The sequence below is a fragment of the Phocoena sinus genome, chromosome 19, assembly GCF_008692025.1.
Source record: "Phocoena sinus isolate mPhoSin1 chromosome 19, mPhoSin1.pri, whole genome shotgun sequence".
NCBI lineage: Eukaryota > Metazoa > Chordata > Mammalia > Artiodactyla > Phocoenidae > Phocoena > Phocoena sinus.
Window position 1 is genome coordinate 40,658,750 of NC_045781.1, and position 14,981 is coordinate 40,673,730.

The 14,981-nt window shown below is 48.3% G+C and overlaps 1 protein-coding gene across 2 annotated transcripts in view; it reads left to right on the forward strand.

Moving 5' to 3' along the window:
• Window positions 1–14,981, forward strand: part of PSKH1 (protein serine kinase H1) — a 35,161-nt gene continuing 20,180 nt past the window's right edge. For both annotated transcript variants that reach the window (XM_032613852.1, XM_032613853.1), the window contains exons 1-2: window positions 1–124; window positions 12,714–13,740. In XM_032613852.1, the coding sequence (XP_032469743.1) occupies window positions 12,784–13,740 (957 nt within the window). In that variant the 5' untranslated portion in view covers window positions 1–124; window positions 12,714–12,783. The remainder of the gene's footprint in view (window positions 125–12,713; window positions 13,741–14,981) is intronic.

Genomic DNA, 14,981 nt, shown 5'->3' on the forward strand with positions numbered 1-14,981 from the left:
GCCACGACGCTGACGCCTGAGGATGGCGGCGGCGGCGGCGGTGTCGGTGGTCGGGGCTGTGTCCGCGGCCCGGAGAGGGGCAGCACAGTCGCCCGGACGCCGAAGAGCCCGCCGCCCGCGCGAGGTGAGGCGGCCCGGCCAGGACTGACGGCCCCATGGGCGGGAGGGGCTGACGAGCTGCAGTCACGGTCGCTTCCTGGAGCACTGGGCCCGTCCCTGCCCAGCCCGGAGCCCTCGGCCTGTGCCCGCTGCGCCGGGGCCTAGGGGGAGTGGGTAGCAGGCCAGGCGATGGCTGCTTGGGGTCCCTGGTGTCCGAGGCTTGACTGGCCTTGAAACATGCTGCTGCGCTGGGTAGCCCGTCCCTGAGGCCCCAAGGGCCAGGTGGACGTGGTCAGCTGTCCTGCCAGCTGTTCAACCAGTCGACATCGGTCAGGGTGAACCAACCTGGTTGTCCTCACTACCTTCTCGTGTCTGGCACCTACTCCACACCTCCTCTTTTGCTACTGAACGACAGGGTCGGGGGCAGCTAGTCTCTTCCTTGTTCAGGCTGGGGAAAATCACACCTGAGTCCAGCTGGGTCGCCTGCTTTGTAAGCCAGTTATCCCTCTGCTTTTATAAGGGGAAGCCCAGCTCCCCCACGCTCACTCCCTCTTCTGAAACTGTGAAGTGATAATTCCCACTTGAAAATCTGAGTAAGTCCTTCATTGCCTAAAACTGGCTCCTTGGTGCCTGCAGGGTAAAGGCCAAACTTCATAGCAGGGCATTCAGGGCTCTTCATAATCTGGCATAACCCCGAAGTTAACACCTGGGCACTTCTGTCTCCTGCTTACATAGTTTGTTGTTGGAGGTATGTACATCTGCCGTTAGCTCTGTGTTTTAACACCCTTTTGCTTTAGATACGCAATTTTCTCACTTTGTACTACTCTTCTTTCCCCCACCCGCACCTCCACCCACCAGTTTAGAAAATTTACATCTGTCCTTTAAAATCCACCTTAGATTTAATTTCCTTGGAAAAGCCTCCCTTCACATGTAACCATTGACTCCTCTGTACTTCAATTCATGTGACTACTGTTGGAGTTTATTGTGTTGTGTCACCTGATGGTTGGCCTGGGGATTGTGTCTTCTGTCTGCATATCAGTGTCTGGCTCTGTGCTTGGCATAAAGTAGGAGCTGAGTCAACTGTGATAGGTTACTGATTTAAGAATGGATACAGATTCAGCTATACTACTGAGCACATATCAGGGGCCAGGACCTGAGATGAGCACAGCAAATGCTAGTGTCCTGTTTGCACATTCACACGTATGCATGTGGTAGGTGGTGCAGCTTTGTCAACCTGATGATCTAAAATCTCCTAGTGTGGTTTTTCAAAATACAAATTCAAGAGTCTCATTTTCTGAGATTTTGATGCAGAATATCTGGAATCTGGTAAGAATCTGTATTTTTTTTTTTTTTTTTGCGGTACGCAGGCCTCTCCCTGCTGTGGCCTCTCCCGTTGCGGAGCACAGGCTCCAGACGCGCAGGCTCAGCGGCCATGGCTCACAGGCCCAGCCGCTCCGCGGCATGTGGGATCTTCCCGGAACGGGGCACGAACCCGTGTCCCCTGCATCGGCAGGCGGACTCTCAACCACTGCACCACCAGGGAAGCCCGGAATCTGTATTTTTTAAAAACTCTCCAGGTGACTTTACTATGCTCCTTAGTCGAAAATCTTTGTCATTACTCCAGGAAACTGTTGTGTCTTTGTCCAGTGGGAAGGGTCAGCTGTGCCTTGTAGCACACAACTGCTGTTGCAGTCTCATTTCCCATATCTTGGGGAGGCAGGATGATTTGGTGGTTAGAAGTATGGGGTTTAGAATAAGAAAGACTTTGATTCAGTTCTTGACTTTTATGAGATCTTGAAGTACTTTGAGTCCTAATTTGCTCATCCCGTAATAGGAATAATCATGCCTACTTTATGTGGTTGCAGAGAGGAGTGAGAATGCATATAAGACGCTTAGCACAGTTGAAACTTAGGAAATGGAAGCCACTGTTATTACTAATGGCTGTTCTTCCCAGAGTTTATCCCATGTCAAAAGGGGATCTCATCTTAGTAAGCCTGTTTGCTCTTCAGACTGAGTCTTGTGTAGGAAGCTACCTTATGTTATGTGATTTCCTTGAGGTAATTTCTGATCATCAGAGATAGCTCTGACAAAACTGCTTCTACTCAGGGCAGTTGCAGTTGGCTACTCCCCTAGAAAAGATGTGGATTGCTGACTCACTGGAGGGCGGGTTTGCTGAATAAGTATGTTGTCCAGGTCTAATTGCAATTCTTGTTAAGTTGTATAAATGACTTAAAGAAAGTGCAGCTTTCAGGAAACCTGTTTGCCTCTTACAATGAGCTAGAGCTGAGCCTCACTTGGAATGGAATACCCCAGAAGATCCTAGTGTCTGTGAAATCTGAACTAGATACTGGGGTTCTCAGTCACTCACAAGTTCATCGTTAAGTGAGCGAGACTTTGGTTTAGCCGTCTGTTTTTACTTTGTAAGTGTGAGCATGTTATTTGGGTAACTTTTTTTTTTTTTTTTGCGGTACGCGGGCCTCTCACTGTTGTGGCCTCTCCCGTTGCGGAGCACAGGCTCCGGACGTGCAGGCCCAGCGGCCATGGCTCATGGGCCCAGCCGCTCCGCGGCATGTGGGATCTTCCCGGACCGGGGCACGAACCCGTGTCCCCTGCATCGGCAGGCAGACTCTCAACCACTGCGCCGCCAGGGAGGCCCTATTTGGGCAACTTTGATCCTCTCCATTGCTTCCTAACTGTGTGATGTGAAGTGGCTATAGGTGTGCCAAAGTACTGACCCTTAAGCTTTGAGATAGCTGAGAACAGCTGTCTCCATTGGCCCAGGGTGCACAGAGAAAAATTTGAGAAGTACAGCCCTGGAAGAAAGGAAACAATTCCGCTTGTTGAGAGCTGGAGAGAGACTTATTTATTTGAACTTTCTTTTCTTCCAGGAATCTTACTCAGTAAGTATTAAGCCAATTTGTATTGGCTAGGTCATCACTGAGCTAATTCTTGGTACAGCCCTCTGTTGCCATGGCATCTCATGTGATGCTAAAGTAGAAAAATGTGCTGTTTTCATTTGCTAGAGGAAAATTATCACAGAGGGACCCTTTCCAGGCTGCCAGCCTTGAAGTGGCCTCACAGGGCATCATAAGAGTAATGGATCAGGGGACACTTGGTGTGGAGCCATTTGGGCTGTAAGTTCCTTGAGAACAGAGATTATAACTGCCTTCTTTTTGTCTGTCACAGCCCCTGGCAGAGTTCCTGGCCCACAGCAGGAGCTCAGTAAATATTTATGGGTTGAACTTTGGGATTTTGGAAGGAGAACCCCAGGTACATTGCCAGAGGCTGTATTTCTGATGATGGGATGGGCAGTGGGTGGGATGTGTCAGATGGAGTTGAGGGTCAGGATAAAATGAGGAGGACACGACAAACTGTTGAACTCTCCTTCTCTCAGCCCTAAAGCAGGAGTCTCTGCTCACCAGTTATTACCGTGTAGAGCAGTGGTGCATAGAGTCTTTAAGAGGTGGAGTCCTGAGTTACTATATTCCAAAAAGAAGTTATAACAATTCTTATTATGAAATAGTGTTAAAAGTTAAAACATTACGGAAGTGAATAATGAACTGTGTCTTTAGACACAAACACTAATCATTTTTAAAATAATTTGGTGTATATTTGGTATAATAATTTGGTGTATATTCCCCCAGCTTTTTTTCTTACGTATATACTAGTCTATACATTTCTACAATATGTATTTTTTAACTTTAAAAATATAATATGTGGTGATGACTTTAAAATATAGCAATAGCACAGAAGTATGTAATGTGAGAAGTAAGAGTCTCCCTTCCTTCCACCTGTTCCCCCAACATTCCCATACCCTAGAGACAGTCACTGTTAACGGCTTCTCTTCTACCTTTCCAGGATATTTTTTTCCCATGTATATGTCTATACCTTTTTAGAAATTTCTCATTAGACATATGCTTCACATACTCTTTTTTTTTTTTTTTTTTGGCTGCAATACGCAGCATGCGGAACTACCCCGACCAGGGATTGAACCCCTGCCCCCCTGCAGTGGAAGCGCAGAGTTTAACCACTGGACCACTGGGGAAGTCCCTTCACAGACTGTTTTAAACTCCTTGGTACATCACAGATGTGGATACCAGTACAAAGCCACTCAAACTGACGGGTATCTTTCTTTCTTTGTCAATATATATGGATTTACCTCATTCATTTCAGCAGCTGCAGAGCATTCCATTATGTGAATGTATCTTAGTTTATTTAATTATTTCCTTCCTGATAAATATTTGGGTTGTTTCAATTTTTTCATTATTATAAAGAATGGTCCCATGAGCTTTCTTTTGCAAATCTATCTTTGTGTACTTGTGGAAGTGGTTTTGTAGCATTATTTCTGAAAATGAAATTGCTGGGTCTTGTGTCAGTTTCCCTGTTTTAGTTTTCTAAATATTTATTTATTTATTTATTTTTGGCTGCATTGGGTCTTCGTTGCTGCACGCGGGCTTTCTCTAGTTGTGGCAAGCAGGGGCTACTCTTCGTTGTGGTGTGTGAGCTTCTCATTGCGGTGGCTTCTCTTGTTGCGGAGCACGGGCTCTAGGTGCATGGGCTTCAGTAGTTGCAGCATGCAGGCTCAGTATTTGCAGCACACAGGCTCAGTAGTTGTGGCACGCGGGCTCTAGAGCTCAGGCTCAGTAGTTGTGGTGCATGGGCTTAGTTGCTCTGCAGCATGTGGGATCTTCCCGGACCAGGGCATGAACCCATGTCCCCTGCATTGGCAGGCAGATTCTTAGCCACTGCGCCACAAGGGAAGTCCCAGTTCTCCTGTTTCAGAAAGCAGAATCGTGTGGTTCCCCCTAAGGTTGCAGAGGTCCTTGTTTAGGGTTTTGTTTTGTTTTTTTTAATTTTACTGAAGTATAGTTGATTTACAGTGTTGTGTTTAATTTCTGCTGTACAGCAAAGTGACTCAGTTACACATATATATTCTTCATATTCTTTTCCATTATGATGTATCACAGGATATTGAATATAGTTCCCTGTGCTATACAGTAGGATCTTGTTGTTTATCCATTCTATATACAGTAGTTTGCATCTGCTAATCCTAGACTCCCAATTCTTCCCTCCCCCCCGCCCCTTGGCAACCACAAATCCATTCTCTATATTTGTGAGTCTGTTTTTGTTTCGTAGATATGTTCACTTGTGTCGTATTTTAGATTCCACATATAAGTGATATCATACGGTATTTGTCTTTCTCTGACTTAACTTTGCTTAGTATGAGAATCTCTAGGTCCATCCATGTTGCTGCAAATGGCATTATTTCATTCTTTTTAATGGCTGAGTAATATTCCATTCCACACACACACACACACACACACACACACACACCATCTTTATCCATTCATCTGTTGATGGACATTTAGGTTGTTTCCATGTCTTGCCTGTTGTAAATAGTGCTGCTGTGAACATAAGGGTGCATGTATCTTTTTGAATTATAGTTTTTTCTGAGTATATGCCCAGGAGTGGGATTGCTGGATCATATGGCAACTCTATTTTTAGTTTCTTGAGGAACCTCCATACTGTTTTCCATAGTGACCGCACCAATTTACATTCCTCCCAACAGTGTAAGAGAGTTTCCCTTTTCTCCACACCCTCTCCAGCATTTATTATTTGTCATGTTTTTTTTTTTTCTTGCGGTACGTGGGCCTCTCACTGTTGTGGCCTCTCCCGTCGCTGAGCACAGGCTCCGGACGCGCAGGCTCAGCGGCCATGGCTTACGGGCCTAGCCGCTCCGCGGCATGTGGGATCTTCCTAGACCGGGGCACGAACCCGTGTCCCCTGCATCGGCAGGCGGACTCTCAACCACTGTGCCACCAGGAAAGCCGTGTCAATTTTTTAATGATGGCCATTCTGACTGGTGTGAGGTGGTATGTCACTGTCTTGATTTACATTTTTCTGGTAATTAGCGATGATGAGCATCTTCTCAAGTGCCTATCGGCCATTTGTATGTCTTTTCAGGAGAAATATCTATTTAGGTCTTCTAACCATTTTTCTTTCTTTTTAAAAAAATTATTTTATTTGCTTTATATTTATTTTTGGCTGTGTTGGGTCTTCGTTGCTGCACGCAGGCTTTCTCTAGTTGTGGTGGAGGGGGGGGCTACTCTTCGTTGTGGTGTGCCGGCTTCTCATTGCGGTGGCTTCTCTTGTTGTGGAGCATGGGCTCTAGGCATGCGGGCTTCAGTAGTTGTGGCACGTGGGCTTCAGTAGTTGTGGCTCACGGGCTCTAGAGTGCAGGCTCAGTAGTTGTGGCACACGGGCTTAGTTGCTCCGTGGCATGTGGGATCTTTGCGGACCAGGGCTCGAACCTGTGTCCCCTGCATTGGCAGGCGGATTCTTAACCACTGCACCACCAAGGAAGCCCTAACCATTTTCCGATTGGTTTGTTTGTTTTTTTGTTATTGAATTGTAGGTGCTGATTGTATAATTTGGAAATTAAGCCCATGTTGGTCCTATCATTTGCAAATATTTTCTCCCATTCCATAGGTTGTCTTTTTTATTTGTTTATGGTTTCCTTTACTGTGCAAAAGCTTATAAGTTTGATTAGGTCCCATTTGCTTATTTTTGATTTTATTTCTATTGACTTGGGAAACTGATCTAGGAAAACATTGGTACGATTTATGTCAGAGAATGTTTTGCCTGTGTTCTCTCCTAGGAGTTTTATGGTGTCTTGTCTCATATTTAAGTCTTTAAGCCATTTTGAGTTTATTTTTGTGTGTGACGTGAGGGTCAGGGGTTTTTATCTAAAGTGACAGACTTCTTTGCCTGCTATCCCTGCTTGCCTCGTGATGGTTAGAAGTGCTGTTTAGCAGTTACTTATTTCTGGGATTCCTGAGAGATTACTGCCTACTTCATTTTGATAGACAGTCTTTCAAAACATGGGAGCAGAATATAGAGATCTTTGCAGGCAAAAGGTTGTGAAGCTTTGCCGTGGAGAACGGTCTTAGGAGGTGTTATTGGAGTGGGCTGGGTGCCTGCCTGGGAGGCATCCACAGACTTCTGTGGCCGGGAAAATTGTTTCAGGATCCATCCCTGTCCTCTGCTCCTAGGCCTCTGGTCTCCCCACAGATGAGTCTGGCAGTTTATGGACAAACTTGCTTTGGAGTTCAGATAACAATCTGTAAGACCCAAATAGACCCGAGAACTCTGGCTTCCTTTGTTTTTGAGGACATTTATATAGGCGCCCAAAGAGCATGGCTTTGGTTTAACCACCAACCTGGCCTCTTCCTGCCACTTGAAAATTTCTGAGGTTCTGGGATTGTTGCCCTGCAGCAAAAAGAAGCCTGAGAACCAGCCCACCTTTCACTCAGTGTTAACAAACATTGAATGCCTGCTTGGAGCTCAGCACTTGGTTGGGAGCCAGAGAATTCTAGAAACCTGAGAAGTGGCCCCTTCCCTCAAAAGGCTGACAACTCTAGTGATCAAAAGTAATCTAGAGTATAGCAGTGAGCAGTGTGACCCAGATTGTACGTGGAATGGAGGTTTCGGAACATACCCTTCAGAAAAGATCCTCGGGCTTCCCTGGTGGCGCAGTGGTTAAGAATCCACCTGCCAATGCAGGGGACATGGATTCGAGCCCTGGTCCAGGAAAATCCCACATGCTGCGGAGCAACTAAGCCTGTGTGCCACAACTGCTGAACCTGAGCTCTAGAGCCCATGAGCCACAGCCACTGAGCCAGCGTGCTGCAACTACTGAAGCCCGTGAGCCTAGAGCCCGTGCTCCGCAACAAGAGAAGCCACCGTAATGAGAAGCCTGCGCACCGCAACGAAGAGTAGCCCCTGCTTGCCACAACTAGAGAAAGCCCGTGCACAGCAATGAAGACCCAACACAACCAAAAATAAATTAAAAAAAAAAAAAAAAGATCCTCAGTGAAGGTTCGTTGATTCATCAGCTGAGTGGTATGAGGAAGGATTGAGACCTTGGCCTGGTGAGTCTGAGCTCAGCTAGGCCCCAGGCACTTCTGGAGTCTGGTTTGGTGGAAGGAGCTCTGGATGGAGAATGAGATTTTGGTTCGTTCTCGACTGTCACTATCTGAGTGGCTTTGGACAAGTTTCTACCTTTTTGGCATGTCATTTCTATAAAGTGTTAGCGAGGACAGTAGTGCTGAATGCTCACGCCTACTGCTGCACTCTGTCCAATATGCTTACCTTCTTTGAGGAGTGTTTTGGGTCAGGCTTGGAGTTGAAGGTGTGGAGGCCGACTCCAGAGAGTTCAATACTTTCTGTAAGATGTGTTAGGATTGGTGTCACGAGACAGAATAGTGATTGTGAGAGGTGGCATAGCATGACCTTCCTGGGAGGTCGCTTCTCGAGGCTTTCCTCATTCACCCCCACCCTCGTCACTCTGCTGGGGGCACATACATGAGAGCTGAGGACAGGAAAACACTTTGCCCTCTTCACAGAAGGAATTTTGCCAGCTGCTTCCCTTGTCCCTGTTTGCCTTTTCACCTAACTGATGTGAAAAGAGAATTTAACAGATGTGATTGGAGTGTGGAGCAGCTATGATCACCTGGAGGCCATCAGCAATTCCCCGCATCAGAGCTGGCACCTTCTTTCCTGCACTCTTGATCTGTAGTTGGGAAGGTGGAGTACCAGCATCAGCCTGTCTTTGAAGAGTTTCTAATTGGAACAAATATGAGAGAAACTGTGTCCCAGAAAGGAATAAGGAAGGTCAGAGAGGGATAATCTTTGGCTGTCTCACTGCTGACTTGAGATCCTTGCTTAGACTTTGTTTAAAGTGAAAAGTCAGCCCTTTTCTTTTGTAAACCTTAGTTTTTCTCATCAGGACCAGACTAGGTATGCACATCTAAACAAAAAGAGCCTGTGGGTACACCTGGAGACAGTTACTTATTTTGCAGATCTAGGGTAGTACCTCCTCCCCAGGAAGAAGTGACATCTGAGTAGCTGTGCTGCGTCACCCATGCAATTTGTCTTCTCTCTGAATGGTGGTAGATGTTGTTCACAGTGCGGTCTTGGGGATCAGGGCCTGTGTTCTGCCTCAGGAATCCTGGCCCAAGAGCTTTTTTTTCCTGAGCTGCAGCCCTTTACTGTATTAAGTCTTGTATTTTCCCTGAAGGAAGAGATGAGTCTGCAAAATTCCAAAGTCCACAGTTCTAATCTTTGGCCTCTGTGAAAAAGAACCTTGTTTCTAAATGCCTTTGTTTATTATTTTTTTATAATTTATTAATTTATTTATTTTTGGCTGCATTGGGTCTTCGTTGCTGCGCGCAGGCTTTCTCTAGTTGGGGCGAGCGGGGGCTACTCTTGGTTGCGGTGCGCAGGCTTCTCATTGCGGTGGCTTCTCTTGTTTCGGAGCACGGGCTCTAGGTGCGTGGGCTTCAGTAGTTGTGGCACGCAGGCTCAGTAGTTGTGGGTCGCGGGCTCTAGAGCACAGACTCAGTAGTTGTGGCATATGGGCTTAGTTGCTCTGCGGCATGTGGGATCTTCCTGGACCAGGGCTCGAACCCGTGTCCCCTGCATTGGCAGGTGGATTCTTAACCACTGCGCCACCAGGGAATCCCTAAATGCCTGTGTTTAAACATGATTTCCTAAGCTGCTATATGGGATCTCCTGGGCATTTGGGTGAAAACTGCAGCAAATCCTGAAGAGCCCATGTTGGTTGAGGAATCTTTTCCTCTTATGTGAGGAAAGATAAATCTCATTCTGCTGAGAGTCATACTGACATACTGATTAAAACCTAAGCCCTTAATCTTTGGTCTTTTTGTCTGATGGATTGGTAATCAAGGTCTTGTGTACATTTCAGAGGTGAGCTTTTTCCTTGGGAACATTGGTCAGTTATTGGTCAGTTATCACCACATTAGCCACATTGGTCAGTTATCACCATCTTGGATTCAGACTCTCACTCAGGGCCTCTGTGTGGGTTCTCTGTGACCCTCAAGGTGCCCCAGCAAAAACCTCCCTGGGTTTCCCTCTGCTGCCTTTCATGGGATCTTTTGCTGGCTTTGAAACAGGTTGGGGGTGGGGGTTGGTGTTGCCCCTGGGCAGCCATGGAATCTCTGACCCTGGCCAGCTCTTTTCCTTCTTCTTTTTTGTTTTTAAATTAATTTTTATTGGAGTGTAGTTGATTTACAATGTTGTGTTAGTTTCTGGTGTACAGCAAAGTGAATCAGTTATACATATACATATATGCACTCTTTTTTAGATTCTGTTCCCATATCAGTCATTACAGGGTATTGAGTAGAGTTCCCTGTGCTATACAGTAGGTCCTTATTATCTATTTTATATATAAAGCAGTGTGTATATGTCAACCCCAATCTCCCATTTTATCCCCCTCTTTCCCCCTTGGTTGATCAGATCTTTTCAATCATTAGATTCTACATCCAGCCACCCCACTGCAGCACTTCCACAACTGAACTCTTCCTACTGCTTCCCAAGCCTGTCCCTCCTGCTGCACTCCTGACCTTCTGCCCAGGAGCTGGAGTGAGGGACTGGAGTGCTGTCCTCTCCTCCCTTTCACCCCTATGTCCAGCCTCCAGTCCCTGTCACTTCTCCTGCTGACCTCTCTCCATTCCGCCACCCTGTCTGTGCTGCTACCTTCCTCACTGGCCCTTTCAGTCCACTTTGACCCTCCTCCAGTTCAGCCTTATACTTGTTTCTAAACACAGAGTCGCCTCTCCTTGTAAACCCTTTGGTAGCTTCCTTTCACCTCCCAGGAAGGTCCTGGCTCCTCGCTGTAACTTGGGCTGCTCTCCACAGCCTAGTTCCTGCTGCCCTTCCAACACTTCAGCCCCCAGTTCTGTCTTCACATCACCAGACTGCACATTCCCAGGCACGGGATGCTGCTCTGGGCCTCTGAGCCTTTGAGTGTGTCATTCTCTCTGCCTGAAACAACATTCCCACCTTTCCTCACCTGCCTCATTCTTACTTCAAATTCAGCGTGGGGGTCGCCTCCTCCAGGAAGCTTTCCCTAATCCCTGTGTCATTCTTGTGTCATTCATGTATCTACTATTGTTTCTCAAGCCTAACATTTACTTTGTTATATTGAAATTACCTATTTTGATGTTTTGCTCTTCATTTAGACAATGAGTTTATTGACCATGTTTTGCCTGTATTGGGTATGTTAAAATATACCTGCACTGGACTTCTTATTCATTCCTGTGTCGCTAGTAGATGTTCAGTAAACGCTTGTTCTGAGTTGATCATTTTATCCCCAATTCTGTATATCCTAATTAATGGGAAATTCTCAGCTCTTTTCTTTCACTCCTGGGGCCCTCAGATAGACTTAGAGAAGGGCAGGCTGGATAGAAGTGACCTCTGGAAAATGGTACTTCAGCACTTCAACTTGTCCAGGGCCCCACCAGCCACAAGGTATTAATAGTTGGAACATCTTTGTCTGGAAAGCGAATGGGAAAGTCTCCTGGATTCTCATCCCATGGAAGAAGAGTGCCCCAATCCACAGCCTGAGTCTCATCTGGATGAAGTTGTTAGTGTCCTTTCTGAGCTCAAGGCCCCCTCTGCCTCTTTTTTTTTTTTTTTTTTTGGCTGCACTGCGTCTTCTTTGCTGCGCGGGCTTTCTCTAGTTGCGGCAAGCAGGGACGACTATTCTATGTGGCGCGCAGGCTTCTTGTTGTGGTGGCTTCTCTTGGTGTGGAGCACAGGCTCTAGGCGCGTGGACTCCAGTAGTTGTGGCACGCAGGCTCAGTAGTTGTGGCACACGGGCTTAGTTACTCCATGGCGTGTGGGATCTTCCCGGACCAGGACTCGAACCCATGTCCCCTGCCTTGGCAGGTGGATTCTTAAGCACTGTGCCACCAGGGAAGTTCCCCCCTCTGCCTCTTAAATGAAGCCCAGGCTAGTTTGGTGGCTATCTGGTGGCAGTGTGCTAAGGCTTGTGGTTCCTACTTCACTGGAATTGATTTTAACCATTTCTGGGACTTGTGCGGCATTTTAGCCATCTATGTGGTAAACTGGGGAAGTGAGAGACCATGGAACAGGGTGTTAAACTGCCAGGGTGAAGATGGTACATTAGAAAAGTAGTGCGAGCCATCCAGGGAAGAGTGAGGTTAGGGCAGCACCCAGAGCAGTGGGTGGTGGTGGGTTGTTGCAGTGGGGGATCAACCCCTGCAGAGGACTAGGAAGGTATCCATGAGGGAGGAGGCCTTGGGGAAGTGGCTTTCTACACCCTGGTGGGTGATAGTGTTGGAGAACAGGCCTCTAACACTCCACGCCCCCGTTTCAGAAAAGATGAGTCAGAGTAATAAGAGGAATAATTTTAACCTTTAAAAAACATAGGACTTCAACTATGATAAGGGACCCAGGGAGAGTAGGGAGGAGGGTGAAGGCAGTGACAGCTGAGCCTGGTGCATGTTCCTGCCCCTCTTCAGAGTTGAAGAGCAGCATGAAAATTATACCCAGGGAGATGTACATCAAGACCACGGAACTCAGACCCAGTCTTTCATGTGGATCCTTCATGGCATCTGGGCTCCAAGCACTCAGGGGCCAAAGCCATTCTCCCTTCCAGGGAACCATACCAGAGTCAGGTCTTCAGTCTGGGTTTATCCAGGGCCAGGGGGGAGGGGGTAAGGAGGATGGCTGGGATCCCTCCAGAAGTGTCCCTGGCTATGCTGAGTTCCTTTCTTCTGTCTGTGTAGGTGTAGACGGGGCACTGCCTGCAGAGCAGGTTCTGCCAGCCTCGCTAGAGAGGATGCCCCCGTGTCCGTGATGGGCTGTGGGACAAGCAAGGTCCTTCCCGAGCCGCCCAAGGATGTCCAGCTGGATCTGGTCAAGAAGGTGGAGCCCTTCAGTGGCACTAAGAGCGATGTGTACAAGCACTTCATTACAGAGGTGGACAGTGTTGGCCCTCTGAAAGCTGGGTTCCCAGAAGCCAGTCAGGGTGCAAACCCCTGCCCTGGTGCCCCCACTACTGGCCACACAGAGCCTCCCTCAGAGCCACCACGCAGGGCCAGGGTGGCTAAGTACAGGGCCAAGTTCGACCCACGTGTGACAGCCAAGTACGACATCAAAGCCCTGATTGGCCGAGGCAGCTTCAGCCGAGTGGTGCGTGTGGAGCACCGGGCAACCCGGCAGCCATATGCCATTAAGATGATTGAGACCAAGTACCGGGAGGGGCGGGAGGTGTGTGAGTCGGAGCTGCGTGTGCTGCGCCGGGTGCGCCACGCCAACATCATCCAGCTGGTGGAGGTGTTTGAGACACAGGAGCGCGTGTACATGGTGATGGAGCTGGCCACTGGTGGAGAGCTCTTTGACCGCATCATCGCCAAGGGTTCTTTCACTGAGCGTGACGCCACTCGAGTGCTGCAGATGGTACTGGATGGCGTCCGGTATCTGCATGCACTGGGCATCACACACCGAGACCTCAAGCCTGAGAATCTGCTCTACTACCACCCAGGCACTGACTCCAAGATCATCATCACCGACTTTGGCCTGGCCAGTGCCCGCAAGAAGGGTGACGACTGCCTGATGAAGACCACCTGTGGCACGCCCGAGTACATTGCCCCTGAGGTCCTGGTCCGCAAGCCCTACACCAACTCAGTCGACATGTGGGCGCTGGGCGTCATCGCCTACATCCTGCTCAGTGGCACCATGCCCTTTGAGGATGACAACCGCACCCGGCTGTACCGGCAGATCCTCAGGGGCAAGTACAGTTACTCGGGGGAGGTGAGTCTTCTGTCTCGGGGACGTTGGGAGGCCCCTGGGTGGGTGGGGGCTCCTATCCTACAGCCCTTAATCAGGGGCATGTGCTCTCAGGGCCATGTTCGTGGGGCCAGACAGATGATGTAAAAATGGTAAAGTGAGACTAGTAGGGTATCTTAGCTTGGATTTCCCCAAAAGTGAGCCCTGAGACAAGGACTTGGGAGCAGACTGAGGACCCTGTGAATAATCATGTGGAATGTGCTCAGAATTGTACCACTGAGGGGCAGGAAAGAGGGTGGGTTTTAATCCACTGACTCTTGTATGAGTCGAGAATTTCTTTGCAGGGGCTTTAAATGCCTGGCACTTGGGCTGTTCTGAATGCCAACTAGTGGAGAAAGTCCTCAGGCAAAGAAGCAGAGAGATACAGGCACTGGCCATGGGAAGCTGTCAGCACACACATGAGCACTGCAGCTGCAGGCGAGCCCAGAGGTGGGCTGAGAGGAAGCAGGACAGGGCATCCATAGCATCTGGTCCAGAGGACTAGGGCAAGCTAGTGACTGTGCCCTGTCTAAAGGAACAGCTGCTTCTCATCTCAGCCCAGTTTTGCCGCAGAGCAGGGTGGACTCCATGCACCCAGACATTCTAGTTTTTTAAAGAGAAGCCAGAAAATCTGATCTTAAAGTGTTAAAATATAATTCACATATTTAAGCAGTACCATGTGCTTAACCCAGCAAATGCTTACTTCTGGCCCTAATTCAACCAGCAGGCCATCAGTTTGTGTCTTTGGATCCACTGATAGTCCTGATGCCTGAAAAGACCTGTTAGGTTTTAGCACTGCTGGGAGCTGAAGGGAGGTGCAGAAAGAGTAAGAACTGGTTGGTCCTCAGACAGGATGCTGACGGGATAGGAGACAAGGCTCACCACAGGAAACGGTGAGCACAGCAAGCTGGATAGAATGTTCTTGGGGAGGTTGTGAAGAAAAGAATGTGTGATGGCTTTATGTGGGAGGTGAGGTAAGCTTTGCAGGATGACAGGATTCTGCCAAGGCAGTGAGGGCCCCTCCCCAAGTGGCCCCTGCAGAGTGCTCCCCACAGTGTTCTTCTCAGGCCTGCACTGCTATCCATGCCTCCTGAACAACCCATGGAGAGGGGAGGGAGCTCTGGGACCAGCTCCCTTCTGCAGCCCAGCTTTCCTCCCAGGAATGTTGGACTGGGCCCTCCCTGGTCTCAACCAATTGGCCCAGAGCAGCATTTCCTACAGGAGTT